General features: G+C 38.7%; 2 protein-coding genes across 3 annotated transcripts in view; one reads left to right on the top strand and one right to left on the bottom strand.

Moving 5' to 3' along the window:
• ACTR2 (actin related protein 2) overlaps positions 1 to 19,250 on the bottom strand; it is a 32,458-nt gene extending 13,208 nt beyond the window's left edge. The window contains exons 1-3 of the mRNA XM_042447814.1: positions 19,094 to 19,250; positions 12,195 to 12,305; positions 5,392 to 5,607 (exon numbers count right to left, since the gene is read on the bottom strand). Coding sequence (XP_042303748.1) covers positions 5,392 to 5,607; positions 12,195 to 12,305; positions 19,094 to 19,141 — 375 coding nt within the window. The 5' untranslated portion in view covers positions 19,142 to 19,250. The remainder of the gene's footprint in view (positions 1 to 5,391; positions 5,608 to 12,194; positions 12,306 to 19,093) is intronic.
• Positions 19,251 to 19,253: 3 nt separating this feature from the next.
• The window catches only part of LOC121920671 (N(4)-(Beta-N-acetylglucosaminyl)-L-asparaginase-like), a 28,052-nt gene continuing 27,423 nt past the window's right edge, over positions 19,254 to 19,882 (top strand). Inside the window, exon 1 of one of the 2 annotated variants that reach the window (XM_042447831.1) lies at positions 19,254 to 19,459. In XM_042447831.1, coding sequence (XP_042303765.1) covers positions 19,348 to 19,459 — 112 coding nt within the window. In that variant the 5' untranslated portion in view covers positions 19,254 to 19,347. The remainder of the gene's footprint in view (positions 19,460 to 19,882) is intronic. The other variant, XM_042447823.1, reaches the window with a different exon arrangement.

The raw sequence follows: 19,882 nt of genomic DNA, 5'->3' as shown, positions 1-19,882 counted from the left end.
AAGAACAATTTTGGAACCAGAAAAAGAGGCTGCATTTGGGGTTTTCTACCCACAGAGCCAACGTGGCGAACAATGGACTATGACTACAGAGACCAGGGTTCAAATTCTTGTTTGCCAATGGAAACCCACTGGGTGACCTTGGGCAAGTCACACTCAGTTTCAGTAGAAGGCAAGGGCAAACCCCCTCTGAACAAATTTTGCCAACAAACCCCTGTGATAGGTTCGGCCCAGGGTTCCTGTAAGTCGGAAATGAATTGAAAGCACACAACAATGATTTTTTCAGCAAACAGATATGTGTGATCACTTCCTTCTCTTGGTATGTTTTTACATAGTTAAAAGGAAGCATTAGCTTCCCCCATTCAACAGAGTTTGCCTGCAAACTTTAATAGCTCTGAAGAAGTTTAGTGTTAACCATTTGCAATAACTAATGTTGAAGAGATATATTTATTTTAAGAACTACATATAAGCATGGAGTACTAACCTCATTCTGCCTCCTGAATATAGTTTTTAAAAGGTCACTGTTCATTTAAGAGGATGACTCATTAAATTACAATATACCAGGCTCCGAGATCTTCGAGTTGCTGCTTTTTAAAATTCAGTAAATTTAATTCAACCCAGATTTTCATTAAAGCTATTCAGTACCAGAGACAGGACAGCTACAATAGTGGAGAGGTCATTTATAAACTTGCAAATTATATGTCAGAGGAATATTCCAGTAATTGAAAATAGATTCTTAGCATTTTAGAATCTTTAAAATAGATTTAATCACTTCAAATTTTTATTTTTAGAAATTAATGCTGGAGAATAAAACAGGTGCACAGGCAACTTGAACTGTGTTTCCTATTAACCACTACTAAAATGATCACCATCATAACAACAAAGAAGAAATGAGATGACAGGCAAGAGAGCTGGAAGTGAGACACAATTACAAGAGGAATCAAGGCAGCAATGAGAAAGACAGACAGAAAATATTGGTGTCTTACTGAATGGTGTTATATAAACATGTAATAGATTTTTATATTTCCTTCTGGTTTACAGAGAGCCATCATCTTTCACTGTCCAAGGCTATGGCTAGGTGAAAACCATTTTGGACTGTTTATGCTACAGAAATAACTATTAACATTGTTTGTACATGTCTTTTCTTCTATGACAGAATTGATTTATTTGACAAATATCTGCCATTTTATTTGGAGAAGAGACATCAGAAAAATGACTGATCTGTTTTGATTTTTTTGTTGTGGAAAAATTTGTAACTCATCAGCAATTTGTTAAAGTTATTCTGATACAGGATTAAATCTGAAATTACTTCTAGCACACAGATAATACACAGAGTATGCCACATAAGCACTTCTATTAGATTCTTTGGAATAGCTTTATATTACTCCCACTGAAGTATTTACTGTATTGCACCCAACTAGAGATCTTCCGTTACAAAATAGTACCGTTTGTCCTTAACTCTATAATGAATTTCCCAGGTTTGCTTTCTAGGGCCATTGTATAGGTGTAGTTTCTCTCTGTCTGTAGCCTGTAGCAGTATTTTAATATTTTCAATTGAGTAGAAAAGAAACCCATTTATAAAATAGACTAAACATTCACATTGGCCCGTTACAGATGGATGTAAAGTACGCGCGGAACACATACTAGGGTTAGGAAGGGGCGTCACTTCCTGATGCCCCTAACCCTGGTATGCACGGAGCACGTACAAAATGACGGCGCCATTCCACATGGGTGCTGCCATCTTGACGTTGTGGATGCGCAGCATCCAGACGTTGCACCGCGGAAGTGACGCCACGAGTGCGTGACTAGCGCCTCGCGGCGTCACTTCTGGAGCACAAAAAGAAGCGCCATTTTCGAGCTTCTTTTTGCCGCGTCCAGGAACCGAGCAGTTTGGCCGCTGTGGTTCCCGGACACGGCAACTGGCAGCGCCAGCAGACCGCCGCTTTCTGGCGGTCTGTAACGCGCCATTGTTTTCTAAACCAGTGTTTTAACCAATGTATCTTATGTCCAATCAATTTGTCACTGCAGGGAAAAGCCAGTTGACAATGCACATGAAGACAGGGCAAGTGGTCAGGCAGTTCAAAATCCTCAGCCAGTTTGAGGTTTACTCAGTGATAATAAATAAATACATACATACAACCCAAACTAAGGTGCAGGGCGGCAAGTTACTACTGTTTCCAAATGTCAGTTGCTTGAGACTAATGAGACTGACTGAACTATGAAACGCTGTTTCAAATTTCTCTGCTGAACCTGGTGAGCATGCAAAAAATATTTCTACACATTTTTGCAGGAATGCACAAGAAGGCAGTTCTTAAACAGACAAAACTTACCAAAAGGCCATGCTGGTTGGCATAACGAAAGATGTAGTCCAACACATATAGAGGATAATAAGTTTGGAAACACTGATATAGACAATGGCATACATGATCAAGTCTTTCTATTATGACCCAAATTCAGCTTTGTAAACAGGCAAGATTGCACGGAGGCTTAGAATTCAGTACCCTAAATATGTGCTGCTGTTTCCTATTTTCATTATACAGTGTCTAATGCATGAATCCAGGCCTAAAGAATATGGGAAACAGTGGTACCACAGATGGTATTTCATCTCCTGATCACTAAGGTTTAGGGGATTGAGATACTCTTGGATGTTTAATTTGCAACAGTGGCCAGTACTGCCTTTTTCCAGTACCATTATTATTATTATTATTAAACTTTATTTCTAAAGCGCTGTAATTATACACAGCGCTGTACAAAGTCGGTAAACTTAAAAGAGTACAGTGGACCCTTGTTATACGCTGGGGTTTGGTTCCAAGATCCCCCGTGTATAACAAAATCCATGTATGCTCAAGTCCCATTAAGTATAATGACATAGCAAAATGGTGTCCCTAATAAAAAATGGAACATCAAGGTAAATTTATACTTTTTTGGAACATTTTCAAAGCGTGTATGCTTAAATCCGTGTATAAAAAATCCGTGTATAAGAAGGGCCGACTGTATATAAAAGCCTGCCCAAGGCGTACATAAGGTAATAACAATTAAAAAGAGGAATAGATAAAATTACCATATAGAAAAGAAAAAACTAATTAAAAACATCAAATATAAAAGCAAATCACATCACAGAGAAGAAGATGGTGGCCTTTTAAAACAGGAAGAATTAGGAACTACAATTCATGCTTTTGTGCCCTAATAACAGCAACAACAACAAACTGTGAGGAGTTTGTTCAAAATTTCTTGATGGCACATATACAGGTGCATTGCTGAGAGCAAATCACATCAGTGCTTGAAAATGTGTACCGCCTTCCTAACTCTTTCTATGCGCAGTTACCATATGGACCCCAAAAAGCACTAAAAAGCCCTAAATAACTGATAAAATATCTCCCTTCAACAACATCTTTTTAAAGGGATGAACATCTATTTGATTAGGCTGACTATGGCCCCATACAGACAGGCCAAAATAAAGCTGCTTCGGGACACTTTGGAGGTATGCTGTTTAAATGATGAATGCATCCTAAGAGTCCAGAAGCTACACCAAAGCTGTACTCTAGTCCTTAGGACTGGATCGTAGCTTTGGCTCAGCTTCCGGATTCTTAGTACGCATGCATCATTTAAACTGCATACCTCCAAAGTGACCTGAAGCAGCTTTATTTTGGCCTGTCTGTATGGGGCCTATGAAACAGTTCTCAGTAGCTGTGTCCAACTATGGGGTTCCCTTACTAAGGAAAAGTCAAATCTCAAGGATGAAGCCCTGTAAAAATTAGGAATCCAACACTTGTTGCATTGCTTTCTTATATATGCCAAAAAGCCTTAGCCCACAGAAAAGAAGCAGACAAGAGAATTAGAATGTTTGCCATTTGTATATCTTATGAATAGGTTATCTATGCTATACGATTACATCCTGTAGATTTGTGAAATTATTTCAGTATTAAAAATATCTCAAGTACACAAGACATTCCATCATCTACAATATAAAAAATCGTTAACAAATGTATTTTCAGCCATAAACATAATTGGTTTCTAAAGATCAATAAGTTAAGTAGGATGTTCCTTTAGTTCACACCTTTGAAGTCATGAATTACCTTTTCAATAGCCATTGTTTGACAAACAATGAAGTATTATGCTTAAACAATTCTACATTACCTACCTCTATGCAAGAAAATATTTGTAAGATGTCATGATGTTACAATTCTTAGGATGCTTGATGACAAACTGGATTGAACATAAACCAATCAGTTCTTGATATTTTTTTACACAAACTCTTTCCATTTGTGAGTCTTTTAAAGATGCAACCAGTGTAAAGAGTCAATGCCCAATTATGAACATACTTACTTGAAAATAAGTAGGTAGATACCATGTATTCTGTTTCCAAACAGTGTCAGTCTTGGTTTTATTATGAACAAAAGTTTTCTTTGGTCTTTTGCATAACAAAAGCTTAGCAATGAGAAGGACATCCCAGCAGGACTATCAGCGCACCTGCTGGCAGGCCCTCCTCCTTCAGTAAGTACTGGAGTAAGAACAACAAATTCAGTTCTTACTTGAGCCAGTACAACTTTCAGCCTTCAATTCTTGAGGAGTGCATTTGATCATGAAACAGAGAATTGGTCTGAATTACTGGGACACAAATCCACTAAATTCAATATATTTTTTCCAGGTACCCACAGTTGCACACTGACCTTGTCATGGAATACCTAAGCAGAACCTACAAGACTTCTTCCTTTCCTGGTTTTTTTGTCTATTTGCCTGTCATGCAAAGGCTATGAGCATTTCTTAGTGCACAATTACCTATGCTCCAAAGTAGTTAATAATCCTGCAAGTTGTAAGAAGGTCTAAAATACATAACTCATTAGAAAAGATATTGATGCTAGGAAAGATAAAGGGCAGTGGAAGACCACATGCTAGATGGATAGACTCAACCAGGAAGGTCACAGGATTGAATTTGTAGGAACCAAGCAGAGCAGTGGAGGACAGGAGGTCTTGAAGCGCTTTCATCCATAGTGCCACCAAGGGTGTTGACTCAACAACAACAACAACAAAAATACTTATGAGTATGCAGGGATAAGCCATTGGGAGATGGACATTTTAAAAACGTACATTCAGTGTCACTGAAGAAAAATGCAACTATCTAAATTTCCACTGTCATTTCAGCAGTTTCTGAATACAATTTGCATAAAATTGAATTATTGCTGGAGAACACAGCCAACCAAATCAGAGTGATCTAAAAAGTGCAGTGGCCTGCTGTATTGTTAATAAAATGTTGTGTTCAATTTACCAAGGTTCAATTCACAAATGTTAGAGGATTAATTTCCCCCTACATTTCTTTGCATAAAAAGTAGTGTCTGCTCCAATTACGAAAACCTGGGTATAGACCACACAGCACATCCTGAAAATGGTACGTACCTCTACAATCTTTTCCCTGTTCTTTGTTGGATTCATAGGAGGTTCTGTGAGAAGAATTTTACAGTTCTTTGTATCAATGTTAAGTTTTTCTGGTCCAAAAGTGTAGTCCCAAAGATGTTTCATATCATCCCAATTACGGACAATGCCATTCTCCATGGGATAGTTAACTTCCAACATTGACCGCAGCTCACTTGCTTCATCTCCAACCATAAGATCCTATAAGTTGTAAATGGAAATTTGTAAAACGACATGTTCAAGAACCTTTTATTCAAGCTGATTGTTATTTAAAAATAATTCAAAAGAAACATCTCTTTTAATTTAGGCTTAAAATGCAGTATTTAGGATAATTGACAAATTAACTTAATGCAGAATTAAGGTCCATTAAGAATGAATTTGGCAGACCTGCCCTTCTGAAAGCAAAAGTACATTATAAAAAAGCTGCCACTGAAACCTGTGTGAATACAAGGTCTAAGTTTAACGCAGATTTCCCTGATGACACCTCCAAGAATATTCTCTCAAACATTTATATTTGAACAGGCCAGGTGATGTGGAATTACAAGAATAGGAAGTTTTAGCAGAATAAACTGTCCATGCATGTTTCATGTTTTGGTGCACATTACTAAACAGGAATAACAAATGCTGCACAAGCATAGAAAACAAGTAGCAAAAGCAAATAAAGGATTTCAGATTACACATTGGCAGAAGGGTGGGGAAAATGTTTTACATTAGTTTATATTAGAAGACCGCCTTCTGTTAAGGAACCATTTATTTTATGACTACAGTAGTGTCTTTCTACCCTAAAATATGAATTTCATTGCTAAACTGTCATTTACATTTGCCAAATAATTAACTAGTTTCATGAGCTGTTTAGAAATAAGCAACCTCTAATCTGCTTTCTATTCCATCAATATCCTAATTACTTGTACCATGATATGAAAAATGAACAATATGAAATTTGTCCTTACACTTTGAAGTTACTCCTCTCAAATAAATAGAGATAAAAGTGAAAAATACTTCCGACTTATAACAATATATATAAATACAAAAGAACAACTAGTTTTCAGCTATTAAATAACACAGCATTGGAGCCACTGGGACAAGCTTGAAGACTTCAGTCATTTGCAGAAAATTCATGCAACCTGAAAGCATGTATTTAAAAGTACAGTTTAATTTACAATTGTTTAAACAAAATGCAAACCTTTAAACAGGATTTTAATATTACACCATTCAAGATCTTTACTAGTTTACTATAACAGCATGCACATTATGATGATTCATATGAATACAGTACAATGGTCTCAGTTTCACATGAGTTTTAGTTAAATATTCTGTTTACTGTTATTAACTTAGCAATTCATAAGCATAGCCAGCTGATGTTTGAAGAGATCTATGGTGGATCCTCCATTTTCACACCAGTCCCATGATGCTACATTTAAAACATTAATGTTTTACCATCTACAAAACTGATTAACAGAAGAGGAACATATCAAAATCTGTTCAGTCCACATAGCTTTGAGCATTCTTCAGACATAATTTGCTTAAAATTGCATATCAAAAGCATTAAAAAATTACATTGAAATGCATATTCAATTTAAAAAGTCTAAAAGGTCAATCAGGTAGAAACATCTTGGCAAAGAACATATTAAGTACATGCTCAAATAGGAAAACCAACTGGTTTTTCCCTCTTTACACAACCCCTCCTGATGATCCATGAACATAGATAGGACTGCATAAAACATTTTGTGAATATTTTCTATGCAGACTGAAACTGTCATTATTTCTACAACAGCAGTTTTACTGAAATTTCACCCATATATCTTTCTACAGTTCAAGACCTTTTCAAATATCATGCATTTATTATATTGCCATGTAATCCCATGCAGTTCTTCATGTAATCTATATACATGGGAAAAATAAGAGGGTCACATGAACAACAACAACAAGACCAGTATGCATAAGTGAATGAGTCCTACTTTTTTAAGACTCCTATACTATGCAGCAAATGACATGGAAGCATCTTCTCAGACCTTTTTTCTCCCATAAGTGATCCCTAACATAAATATTAACATCATACTGACCATTACAATTATGGATGTCTTGCATCTAGATATAAATACTGGGGCATGTCACACTTGCAGAATGCATATGATGATGTGAAGAAAGTACTAGCTACCAAATCAAAGCGATGAAGATAGATTAAAAAAGATATGCACTGAAAACATAAAGAGGACAGAACAAAAAGGAAAAGCATCATATAGGCTACAAGGCCCCATCAAGCAAAAGAGTGAATGACAGCACATCCGTCTCCTCACTTACCATCTTTTTGTTATTCTACTTCAACAGGTCAAGAAAGATAAGGGAAAGGCAGAAGTAAGAGAATCAGAAGAGGCTCAGGTGAAATTTTTATTCAAATTATTTCAAATACACACAAGATAAATAAAGCAGAATCACAGATGCATGGATAGGTAGAAATCCTCTGAATTCAGCATACTTTAGGAAAGGTAAAAGGAAAGGTATTGTTTAAACACACACACACAAACCAAACAAAAAACAGACAGCTCCAAGAAGAACTTATTTCCTGGCAAGAAATGGCTGGTGTTGTTATCACTGATGATGCACTACAGACATTCTCATGTACAGTATCTTGCTGAGCAGAAAACCTTCCATGCCAAACTTTTACTGAAACCCAATCTTAACCTAGAATTATGCTTTAACCAATAAAAGAATTTCCAGTTATTTGGATGCTCTTCAACTACAGTATGTTTGGTTGACAAAATGAAGGCATGGCATAGGTGTCCAAGTGCTACTTCTGTCGTACACTTAACGTAAGCAGCCTGCATTGTCTCATGTCATTTAGGAAAACCTTAGGCTTTTACTTGATTGCTGTATTTCAAGGAATGTCAATGGAAAATATCCAGCATATACCACTTTCAGGCTCCTAATGCCATTACTCTGAGATTAATCTTGGATGAGTAAAATGCAGATCACAGGCTGCACACAGCATCGACTGGCTGTCTCTGTTTTTAAATGTTTTCCCCCACTCGAAAAACTACCATATTGTAGTTCTCTGTGGACCATTTTAGGCTCAGGATAGATTCTGGCCCAATAACTCATTAAATAAATGGGGTTTTTTTTCTGTCCCAAAAATGGCCGCGGGGTGGGGGATATAGCAAAAAGGATTTGTGGGGTATCTGGAGGAAAAAAAGCTCCGATTTAAAATACATACACTCACACACAAAAAACCTCAGTGAGGTGCAACAGGAAATTATAGTCCCCAAGAATCTTTAGGAGACTAATGCAACCCTACAACCTCTGGCAACTGTCTAACTTTTTCAGGGAAAGTTATTCATATGGGGTGGCGTCAGTGGTGGGGAGGTGGCTACAAAAAACAAGCATTGTTTTATTTGTGAGAAGTTATCTAAATACTTTAAAAATTGTAAGCACCAGAAGAGCATAAACCAGTTATACTGAATAGCTTGCAAGAAGTTTAGGAATGTAAGAACAGAACCCAGGCTATTAAAAGTGCTAAGAAACCTTCAACTGTACTGGTTTTAATAACTAGAATAAAAATCATGCAGGCTTTCTACTTTAGTGTTTATCAGCATGTTATGAAAACCTAAAATTAAATATAGAAACATAGCATTGCTACAGTTAGAACACCAAATCACTAAAGTACCTGGAAAGTAAAATAATTATTTATTTAGGGAAAAACAAATCAGGGCTGCCTCCATCTACACATGAAATTAAATTTGTAATTATTGCAGCTATCACACTAATTATTAGATGTGATTATTAATGCACCTTCTTCAACTGTAATTTATGCATATATCTGAAGCTGCTTAAGCAGCCCACACAATTCCTAAATGTCTTTAAAATGAAATTCTGAATTCAGTGTTCAAATTTCAATCAACACATTTTATATTCTTCAAGCTTGCGACTCTCTTTTCCTTGTCATGTGTTTAGGATTAACGGGAATTCTTTCCAATTAATGTTGGATTTTGGAAGAAGTTAAAGTAACACAACAGCAGCACCAGGCCGTGTTTATACTATAGTACAAACAGAAGATAGACATTAGAAATCTGTCCATGCTTCTTATTCTTCCTCCCTGATTCTAGGCAATAAAATATGAAATTAAGGGCTGAAATAGACCAGCAGTAAGCACCATTTTGGGGGCGGTGTTTAGATGACACCTGCCCCAATGACTTCCACAAGCTGGTGTCACGCAGCCCGCCCACCCAGAGGACAGGTAGCATTGCATCACTCCGGCAGCACAGTGTTCAGACGCCACATGCCACAGAATCGCAGAAGAGCTGCTGCCACGGCAGAAAGGGTGGCTTTTTCCACTCCAAAAAGGAGCAGCATCGCAGGGCCATGATGTACAGTTGCTGCAGCCCCGATCTGGCACTCAAATGGGAGGCATCAAGAAGTACATACTGTACTTTTTGACAGTGAAAGGCAGGAGAGCAGAATAGATGTTATTACAACATAAGCACTTCTGCTAGTGTAATTTCTTTTTTAAAGATCCACTAAAACAGGTGACTGACACTGCTAGGTTTAATTAATCCCTTAGTGTCTTTACTTGATAGTGTCAAACATATTACTGTTTGTACTAGCCTTGGGACTAGCATTGTTTATGAATGTTTAGTACTCTTTTAGAATGCTAATGGCAGGACTCATAATTTGAGCTTGCTAACGTATTCAAAGCTCCCTTGCCTGAACCCTCAAATTCTCATTACGTCTCCTGTGGCAGTTTGGACCTCACTCAGTGCACTGCACTTCTTTACTTAATCAAATCCTTCATCAAAATATGGACACAGGATATCTTTAAGCAAAGTATCTCTTTAGGAAGCCAGCTTCCTAAATTGCCTATCACTTTAGTCCTCTGCAGAGGTTATAGTCTTCTGCAGTTCTTCCAGCCATATATTCTGACCTGAATGCTTCCATTAACTTTGCCTTAAACTTGCTAGAACAATGTCAGGACTCCAAAAAACCCAACTCCTGCATCAGTATATTTTTGAAATTCAGAGGGATAAGAAGATTGAGGAGGGAAAGATGTCTGACTCAAGTGAGGGAGTCATGAGAAGGTCCTGAAGGGGAAGGCAAAGAAACACTGCCACAGAAAACCTAGTTGAACTCTCTTTTGTAAAGATCCTTGATGTGTGTCAAGAACCGCCTGAGAAGTCTCTGTCTTCATAAACAGAGAGGTAGGGGGAAAAGTTGAAGCCAAGAGTAAAGGTGAAACCCTGTGCATTGTGACAGAGAATTAAGACAGACTAGTACAGAGCTCATTAGAAAAGAGGAGCTTGATTAGTCAGGTATGATTCTGCTATCCACCTTCTAATTCAACGAGGATTCACTACTGAATTAAACCAGTCAGTGTTGGTAGGTTGAGGCCACTTTATGGATAGGACAGCAAGAACTAAAAGTAAGAAAGTTATTTGTGCTGAGGATAAGATATTAGAACGTTATTAGCACAGAGAATTTATAGAATCATAGAGTTGGAAGAGATCGCAAGAGCCATCCAGTCCAACCCCCTGCCATGCAGGAAATCTCAATCAAAGCATACCCAACAGATGGCCAGCCTCTGTTTAAAGACCTCTAAGGGAGGAGACTCCACTACACTCTGAGGGAGTGTGTTCCACTGTCGAATGGCTTATACTGTCAGGACGTTCCTCCTAATGTTGAGGTGGAATCTCTTTTCCTGGAGCTTTAATCCAGTGTTCCAGGTCCTAGTCTCTCCAGCAACAGAAAACAAGCTAGCTGTCTCCTCAATGTGACATCCCTTCAAGTATTATTCTGAAATTAAGCTCATATCACCTCTTAACCTTCTCTTCTCCAGGCTAAACTTCCCAAGCTCCCTCAGTCACTCCTCATCGGGCATGGTTTCCAGACCCTTCACCATTTTAGTCGCCCTCCTTTGGACACGCTCCAGGTAAGGCAACAAAAACTAAATTCACAGTGAGAACACACTTAATTTTCCGATTTTAGTGAAGTTAAAAAGGAATGAGAATGTTTCCTTGCTAATTGTAATAGAATGCATTGCATAGCTATAATTTATACAGCAATCCAAAACATACCATGGAGTATTGTTTATGAACACCAATGGAAAATGCTAACAATGGTAAGGATCAAGAGGACCCATTCTCCAGCACTTTCCACATAAATGGAGCAATCTCCCAGATAAAGTTAGCATTTCTACTTACCACTCTGTAAGGCATGTTAAACTGAGAGATACTAAGGCCTATTACAGACTGCCAAAATAAAGCTGCTTCAGGTCTCTTTGGAGGTATGCTATTTAAATGATGCATGGGTCCTAAGAGTCCGGAGGTCACGCCAAAGCCACACTTCATTCCTAAGCACTGGAGGGCAGCTTTGGTGCAGCTTCCGAATTCTTAGGATGCATGCATCATTTAAACAGCATACCTCCAAAGAGACTCGAAGCAGCTTTATTTTGGCAGTCTGTAACAGGCCTGAGTGACCCAAAATTAACCAGTGAGGCTTATGGCTCGGCCTAAGTTTTCCCAGAACCAAGACCAACATACTGCACAATTCAAGGCTACCACAATTAACAGCACTAACAACACATTTTTATACATTGTGGCACTTCAATTCAGTTTCCATTTATGTTGCACAGTCTGAAAACCACTGGAAGAAGGAAGCCTCTTTCTCTCCCAAACACCACACAGCTTAAAAAAAATTGTTGCAAACAAACCAAGTTTTCAAGTCCACTTGCAAAGCTCCATGCAATGTACCACAAAATATCACAATTTACCATGCAAACAAATAATCCCTTAAGGTATTACCTTGATTTCAATGTTTCCCACTTTTGCAGTTGAGCGAATAATTGGTCTTCCGACCAACGCTGGGAAAATGTGCTCTGGAAAGTTGGAGCCTGCATATCCACATTTCACAAACTATTTAAAAAAACACACACAACAATTTCAATTTAGTTTCTTAATACGTATATACATAGATCATGATAGCTTACCAGTGCTATTCTGTTGTATTAACATACATTTAAAAATCGATAAATCTATTATAAGGAACTGGACGTTTTCCTACATTACTTTAGAATGTCTAGCTAAAAGCTTCAGCACATCACATGTTATAAAAGACCAACTTCCCCCCCCCCCCCATAATGGAAGGAAATATTTGAAATTGTGGAGAGACATATGAAACACACTAGCTTCATCTGGTTAAGAATATTCAAGATCATCATCTAAACTAGTCCACATTTAGATTTCTTCAGATTTTCCAGTTATGGCAGTATAAAAGCTGACATAGCAAAATCAGCAAATTTCAGATGTTCTCTTTGCCAAATCTAAACAGCAGCAAGGACCTTGAGTCTGGACTTTTATGCACAGGCAAAAATCAGAAAACATCCCAAAGATATTTTTAGTGCCTTGACTCAGTCAACATTAAAAATGGAGATTGTAGTCAAGAAATCATGTATAACTGGAAAAAGCAGTTATCTAGCTAATATCTTCAAATGTAAAGATATACTGTACAGTATTGTATCGCTGAATACTAAGAATCATATATGCCACAGTATTTCCATTGCCACTGTTTGGCTGTGAAATCTGGACAGTAAAGAAAGCTGAGAGGGGGGGAAATTAACTCATTTCAAAAGTGGTAGTGGTGGAGATAAAAGGTAGCATGAGCTACAAAGAAGACAAGTAAATAGGTCCTAATTCAAGCAATTCAAGCATTAACTCTGTCTGGTAGCCAAAACAACTTAAGCTAGGCTATTTCACTTTGAGCATATCAAATGATGGCATAGCTCACTGAAAAAGACAGTAATGCTGGGAAAAGGTGAAGGCAGTAGGATAAGAGAAAGGCAGCACTATAGGTGGGACTGACTAAACTGAGGAAGCCACAGCCCTGAATTTGCAAGACCTTAGCATGTTAATAATTTCATTTATTTATTTATTCAATAACTTGATCTCTTCAAGGTCTCTCATGCATATGGTCTGCCATAAGATCCAAATGAATGAGTCAAACCCAGCTTGACATCATGTAACAAGAACAACAAATAGAGATGGGGACTTTAGTTCCTCAACCAGTTTATTACAGAGTGACTAACGTAAGCAGAAAGTCTGTCCTTGGTAAGCACTTTATTCCACCCAAATAATGTAGTTGTATTGGGGCTGATTTCTTTTATACCTCTAGGCTAGGGTACACAGTCATAGGCATAAGAATCCAGAAAAGAATAATAAAAGCTCTAGTTTAATAACTTCTCTGTTTGATTCAGAAAAAAACTAATTTCCTTGAAATTACAAGTGCAAAGGGGACCTCTGAGTGAGACAGCTGTTCATTCGCTGTTGAATAACTAAACAGGTCTCGCTTGAAAGTAGCAACATAAAATGGAGTGTTATGAGTATTTTATACACTGGAGATATTATTTAAACAGCATGTATTTGTGCACGCTGAACAAATCTCGTAAATTGTTCTTGTAAAATGCTTCCTGATCATGACTTATTGCATCCTGCACAATGTACTTTGGAAGTGTTTAAGTGTGCTATAATCATGTTTTTAATACATTAAGACCTTAACAGGAAATTTCCTAATATGCATCAATGCAAAGACGTTTATCTTTGATCATTTCAGTTTCCTCAAAAAGCTGTAATCATTTACATTCTCTTGTTACAGTAAAAACAGAAACAAAAAGGCCACTTGCCTGAGTATAGAACACAAAGTATGCTTTCCATATTATAGATGTTGAAAGAAACCCCACTGCTATCTTTCTTATACAGACATACCTCAATATGAAAAGCCTTTAACAAAGACAATCCTTTTAATAACCTTTTTATGCTTGCTCAGCCCCTCTTGTCCTTCTTATCCACATGTCTAACTATAAGTATTTTAGCAACATTAGCATTAGGGGATGGTGAAGGAGCGTTGCAGAAATACAGACCATCAATACGTATCAGGTTTCACAGCATGTCTGTAGTAAACAATGCAATAAACCTTAAACTCAGGGGAAATTGAATTCTACTCTGTCTGATCCTACCATAGCTGTGTGTGCCTGCCTATGACAGGCAAGGTAAACAGCCACTACCTCTGGAATTTTTTATTAAGCGTGGATGAACAACAAAACATAGAACCAAGGGAAAACCCAATAAGCCTGTCTCAGCAGCAATCCCCACCATGTTTTCTAAAAAATAACATTAGGTTTGGACACCAAAATGGAATCAGAAAAAAGTAGAAGCTGGTTTGTTTGGGTTGTTTTTTTTTTAAACCCTCTCTGGATTCACTTTGGAAGAATCTTTCAAATGGTCTCTACAAGGTTCAACATGTTTTTGTTGCATTCATGCTAAGTTTACCTGACCTGAGTGTTTCGTTTCAAATGTACATATTCATTTCACATAAAAAGTTTGCTCAGACACGTTGACCTGCTCTTTTTTTGTGCTGTGTAGGAAACTCCCTATTCTTTCTATGTTGCTTCTGTCTTTGGTACCAAACTGGCTATGAAAGAAGTAATTCCTTGGAACAAGTCTGCTTTGTTAATTGAGGTATACTTGTATTGTTCACTTATCAAAACAGCTCAAGCATTTTCTTTAAAATGCAGCCTTTGGAAGCTGACAATGTTGCCACCAGACTGCTGAGTGGCCTTGGGCAAGTCACAGTCTCTCAGCCTCAGAGGACAGCACCGTCAAACCGCCTCTGAATAAATGTGCCAACAAAACCCCATGATAGGTTCACTTTAAGGTTGCCATAATTCAGAGACAACTTGAAGGCACACAACAAAATAACAGTAGAGAAGGTGTTGTTGAAGCACAACTCTCAGCATACCTCACCTTTGGCTAGACAAGCTAGACTACTGGGATTTGCACTCCAGCAATATCTGCAAGTCTGTTTCTATAGCTCTTACACACTTCAGGATTTTATTTTACTGTTTTTAGTAGCATTATGCACAACTTATTTGTCTGAAAGCAAGGTTGAGCAGAAGAATAGGACAGGATGGACAGCCATGGAAAGTCTGGGGGCTGCACCTACCCAGTTTCGTCTCAGATTTGGCTGCCCTATGAAAGGGGACATTGGCCTTCTTTGCTGGATGTCTTTGCTGGTACAGGCTCAGCCATAGACCAGGAAGCAGGTTTCCGCCCTTCCCCACTGCAACACTGCCTCTAACTGCCATGCTTTACTCTTCCGTGAAGGTATGCATGGCACCTATTCATTCCATGTACAATTCTGAAGTGTTGGTTATGACATTTGAGTCTACACTCTCTATGGCCCTACCTCCCCATGTGTGCCTTCCCAAGTTTTGAGATCTTCATGAGTAAGCTGTCTCTTGGTCCTAGAGAAGAACGTAAGTAAGGGCCTTCTCTGCGACTGCTCCCTGGATGTTTAAGTCCCTTTCACAGATGGTTAGACCAGCCTCCTTCTCTGCTCCCTTCCCATTAACAACCTTGTTATTTAGACATGTTTTGCCCATTAACTGGTTGTTGCACAAGAGCGTTTTAATGACAAATGTTTTGTTCTCCTAATTGCTCTCCATTTTGTTATATTTTAAATTGTTTTAATTTAATTTCTGATTTTAATATGATAATTTCTTATTGTTTGTAAATGCCATGCAATATACTGTAATTAGATTTTAGTTACATTCAGCCATAACTCATATTACAAGACGGCTTGGATCCTGCACTGAGAGAAAGGTGTAACATAAAATAAATGTTTAAATCAATAGTAAATTTGTATTGTCCAAAAATCTTGTGTTCTCCAAATCCAGGATACAGGATACAACAGTCCTGAAGACAATATTTTACTACTGATTGCATTTTAAGCATGTGTTTTTCTTCTCTTCTAAAAAGAGCTTAAGCTCACAATTATAAATTACATTCTAAAAGAACATTTGGTACTGTTTTAGAAAAATTTGCTAGTCTAATCTTTCATATGGGTTTCTATATATACTTTCTTCCAATCATATTGTGGTTTTGACTGGCTCTCTCATTTCCTGTTAAGTCATGAAGCAGTAATAAAATGTGAATAATAGAAACTACAAGTGACTGTGTCATCCATCCAAACTTTGTTTTCTGGCTAATGTTAAACAGCCTCATTATTATTAAATTCCAGATAAGGTAGTCATCCACAGTCTCTCCAAGCAGAGGAATTAAGGTTTAAAGACAACTTCTTGCAGCCTGTAATGTTTTGCAATTAGTACTAAGCAGGCATTAGATCTGACAGATACTGTCAGTTTGAAAGTATAGTCATTGATTTTATTACAAAAATTTGTTCATCTTCACAGGTGTTGGATCAACTAACGTGATTCCATTATGTGAATGCAATACTTTTAGTAAACATACATGCACACAAATGATGGAACATTAAATAAAATAACTCAAGTGTATGCATTATAATTAGAATTATTTGATTATGGCTATTAAGATGTACCGTATATATTCGACTAAAAGTTGACCTCAAGTATAAGTCGAGGGCAGGTTTTGGGGTCAAAATTATGGATTTTCCTATGGCCTGTGGATAAGTCGAGGGTAAAACTTAGGGGCATCTAACAAAGGATATAAAGGATGAAGCAAAAGAAAACAATGCTAAAAATCCTTAAAATTTTTGACAGACACCCTAAAGGCTGAAAAGATGTGTTCACCCTAAAGGCTGGATGGAAGAGATAGTAGAGAGGCCTGATGCTTGTTTTAGGTGCTCTAAAAAGAAATTAAGCTCTCACCCTTCACCAGGGCATGGTTCCTTTCTCAATAAGTGTCAAAGTATAATACTTACATTGACCCATGGATAAGTCAACCCAGGTTTTCTGGGTCAATTTTTACTGAAATTTCTAGACTTATACATGAGCATATACAATAACTATCAGCTGTCATAGCCAAATATTTCACAGGTATGTGAAGCAAAATTATTACAATATAACTACACAATATCATCCAGCTATTCATGCTCAGTAGTAGTTCGAACATGTTGAGTATAAGGGAAATGATCCTATATGTTACAGGTATGCAGTAGCTATTCTCTCTCTGTCTCTTTGACAGAATGTATTATCTTTAGGGAAAACAATGAAGCAGGGAATTCTTATGACTATACAGATGGGTGAGAAGGAGGGACCCATGGCTGCAGAGACTTTATAGGCCACTCTGATGATATCACAACTATATATAAATATAAATACATATTATTATTATTATTATTATTATTATATAACTGGTGAAAGAAACACTCTTAAGGTAATCATTCACACGTATGCAATCTCCATGTGTCATGGTAGCTGAAGTGGTGTCAAACATCATTATTTCTGCAGTGTTGCAACAGCCATATATAACTTGCTTATTTTAAGTTTATCTATTTTAAATATTTAATTAAGTTAAATTCAAATTGATGCTTATATTTTAGTTAAGGGATGAGGGATGGAATTTTAGTTTGTGTATGTCAAGTATTGTGTAGGTATTTTATGTATTTGCTTACGCACATTGTTTATGTATTTTTATGCATTTGTTTATGTAATTTTGTAAACTGCCTTGATCCTTTGGAAAGGTGGCATATAAATAAAATTTATTATTACAGTGCTATATAAGTCTGAGTTTTGTGATTACTGAGCACACTTTAAAAGACAGATGACAGTTGGTATTATTATTAATACTACTGACGGGAAGCCTTTCTCCTGAGAAGGCAAAAAAAAACCCCACTCGAATGTCTGAGTAAGAGGCTGTGCTGCATGAGAGGTGAGGCACAGAAGGAGGAATGTAGCATAAAGATCAGACATTTAGATTATCTAGAAGGGGCTCAGCAATGCAGGTCTCAACTGGGACTTGCAGCATGGACAGAGAGAGAGAGAGCATTGGGCCATGGACTGATGGTCATGAGAGAGATCCAGATTGGAACTTGATGCCTTTGAGAGTCAATGCAGTGTATCACAGTTCCACAACACACAGCAGAAACAATGCAGTTTGAGATGGCTTTAACTGCCCTGGCTCAATGCTAGGGAATTCTGTGAACTGTAGTTTTGTAAGGCATTGAGCTTTCTCTGTCAGAGAGCGCTCTGGTGCCACAACAAACTACAGTTCCCAGGATTCCCTAGCACTGAGCCAGGGCAGTGAAAGTGGTCTCAAACTGGATTATTCCTACAGTGGTGACTAAGGTTGTTTCCACACTGCAGAAATAATGCAGCTTGAGACCACTTTAGCTGCCCTGCCTCAGTGATAGGGAATCCTGGGAACTGTACAGTAGTTTGTTGTGGCACCAGAGCTCTCTCTGACAGAGAAGGCTAAATGCATGGCTCTCACAAAAACTACAACGCCCAGAATTCCATACAGCATTGAGCCAGGGCATTTACAGCGGTGTCAAACTGGATTATTTCTGCAGTGTGGTCCAAAACACACTACAGAAATAATCCGGTTTGAGACCACTTTAGCTGCTCTGGCTTAATGCTGTATGGAATTTTGGGAACTGTAGTGAGACATTTAGCTTTTCTTCTGCCTGAGTGCTCTGGTGCCACAACAAACTACAGTTCCCAGGATTCCCTAGCCCTGAGCCAGGGTCTCAAACTGGATGATGATTCCTGCAGTGGTGTTTTGGACCTTGGGGCGGAAACGATCAGAAGCAGCCTCTTAGCCTTGTTCAAAATGGAGGACGTTTTGGGGACGGTCCCTCCTGAGCGAAAGGCGGTTCCGAAGGGAGTTCATCTCCGCAGTGTGGACGCAGCCCTGGTCCCCTCCCTCTCTCCTCTCCCTCCAGTCCTCACCCCGGTGCCGTTGTCGCAGACGACCACCTTCCTGCCCAGAGTGTCCATCCTCCTCCTCTTCCCTTGACAGACTCCTCGCAGAATGACGGCCCAGCCCAACAGCCAGCCTCACCCCGGCTCCTTCCGGAAGTGACGTCAAAGGAAACAGCTAGGGAACTTAGAGGGCTCTCCACTGTTCTGCGCATGCGCGCTTACCGCCCAATCGAAGGCCGTCGCGTGGGGCGTCCTCGCGGAGGTGGCAGTTCGGCGTTGCCATGGCAGCGGCTGCGGGGACCTGGACCTTCTCCTTCCCTGCTTTGCAGAGGATGAAGGGGCTCTTGCTTCAGGGAGCTCTAGCGACTGACTGTCTGGAGGAGGCTATGGCAGGTGACGGAGGAGGAGAAGGAGCGGCCACGATAATAATAACACACTCATCCCTCCACATTCGCTAGGGTTAGGGGCACAGGATGAATGTGGAAAAACCGGAAGTAGCCAAGACGCCATGTTTTTTAAGCTGAGAGGACACCTCTCTAGGAATCTCCCCGTGCAACTCTGTGGTCAGCGTCTGACAGACCTAGCGGAGCTTCCTCTCTAGGAATCTTCCACTGCAACTCTATGGTCAACATCTGCCAGACACTGACCATAGAACTGCACTGGAGGAGCTACAAAGGCCTAGTGGAGCTTCCTCTCTAGGAATCTCTAGGTAATCCACTGCAACTCTATGGTCAGCATCTGCCAGACACTGGCCATAGAATTGCACTGAAGGAGCTACAAAGGCCTAGTGGAGCTTCCTCTCTAGGAATCTCTAGG

The sequence above is a fragment of the Sceloporus undulatus genome, chromosome 1 (assembly GCF_019175285.1).
Source record: "Sceloporus undulatus isolate JIND9_A2432 ecotype Alabama chromosome 1, SceUnd_v1.1, whole genome shotgun sequence".
Taxonomy (NCBI): Eukaryota; Metazoa; Chordata; class Lepidosauria; order Squamata; family Phrynosomatidae; genus Sceloporus; species Sceloporus undulatus.
Note: the sequence above shows the minus strand (reverse complement) of the source record. Positions and strands in the feature narration are given on the sequence as shown.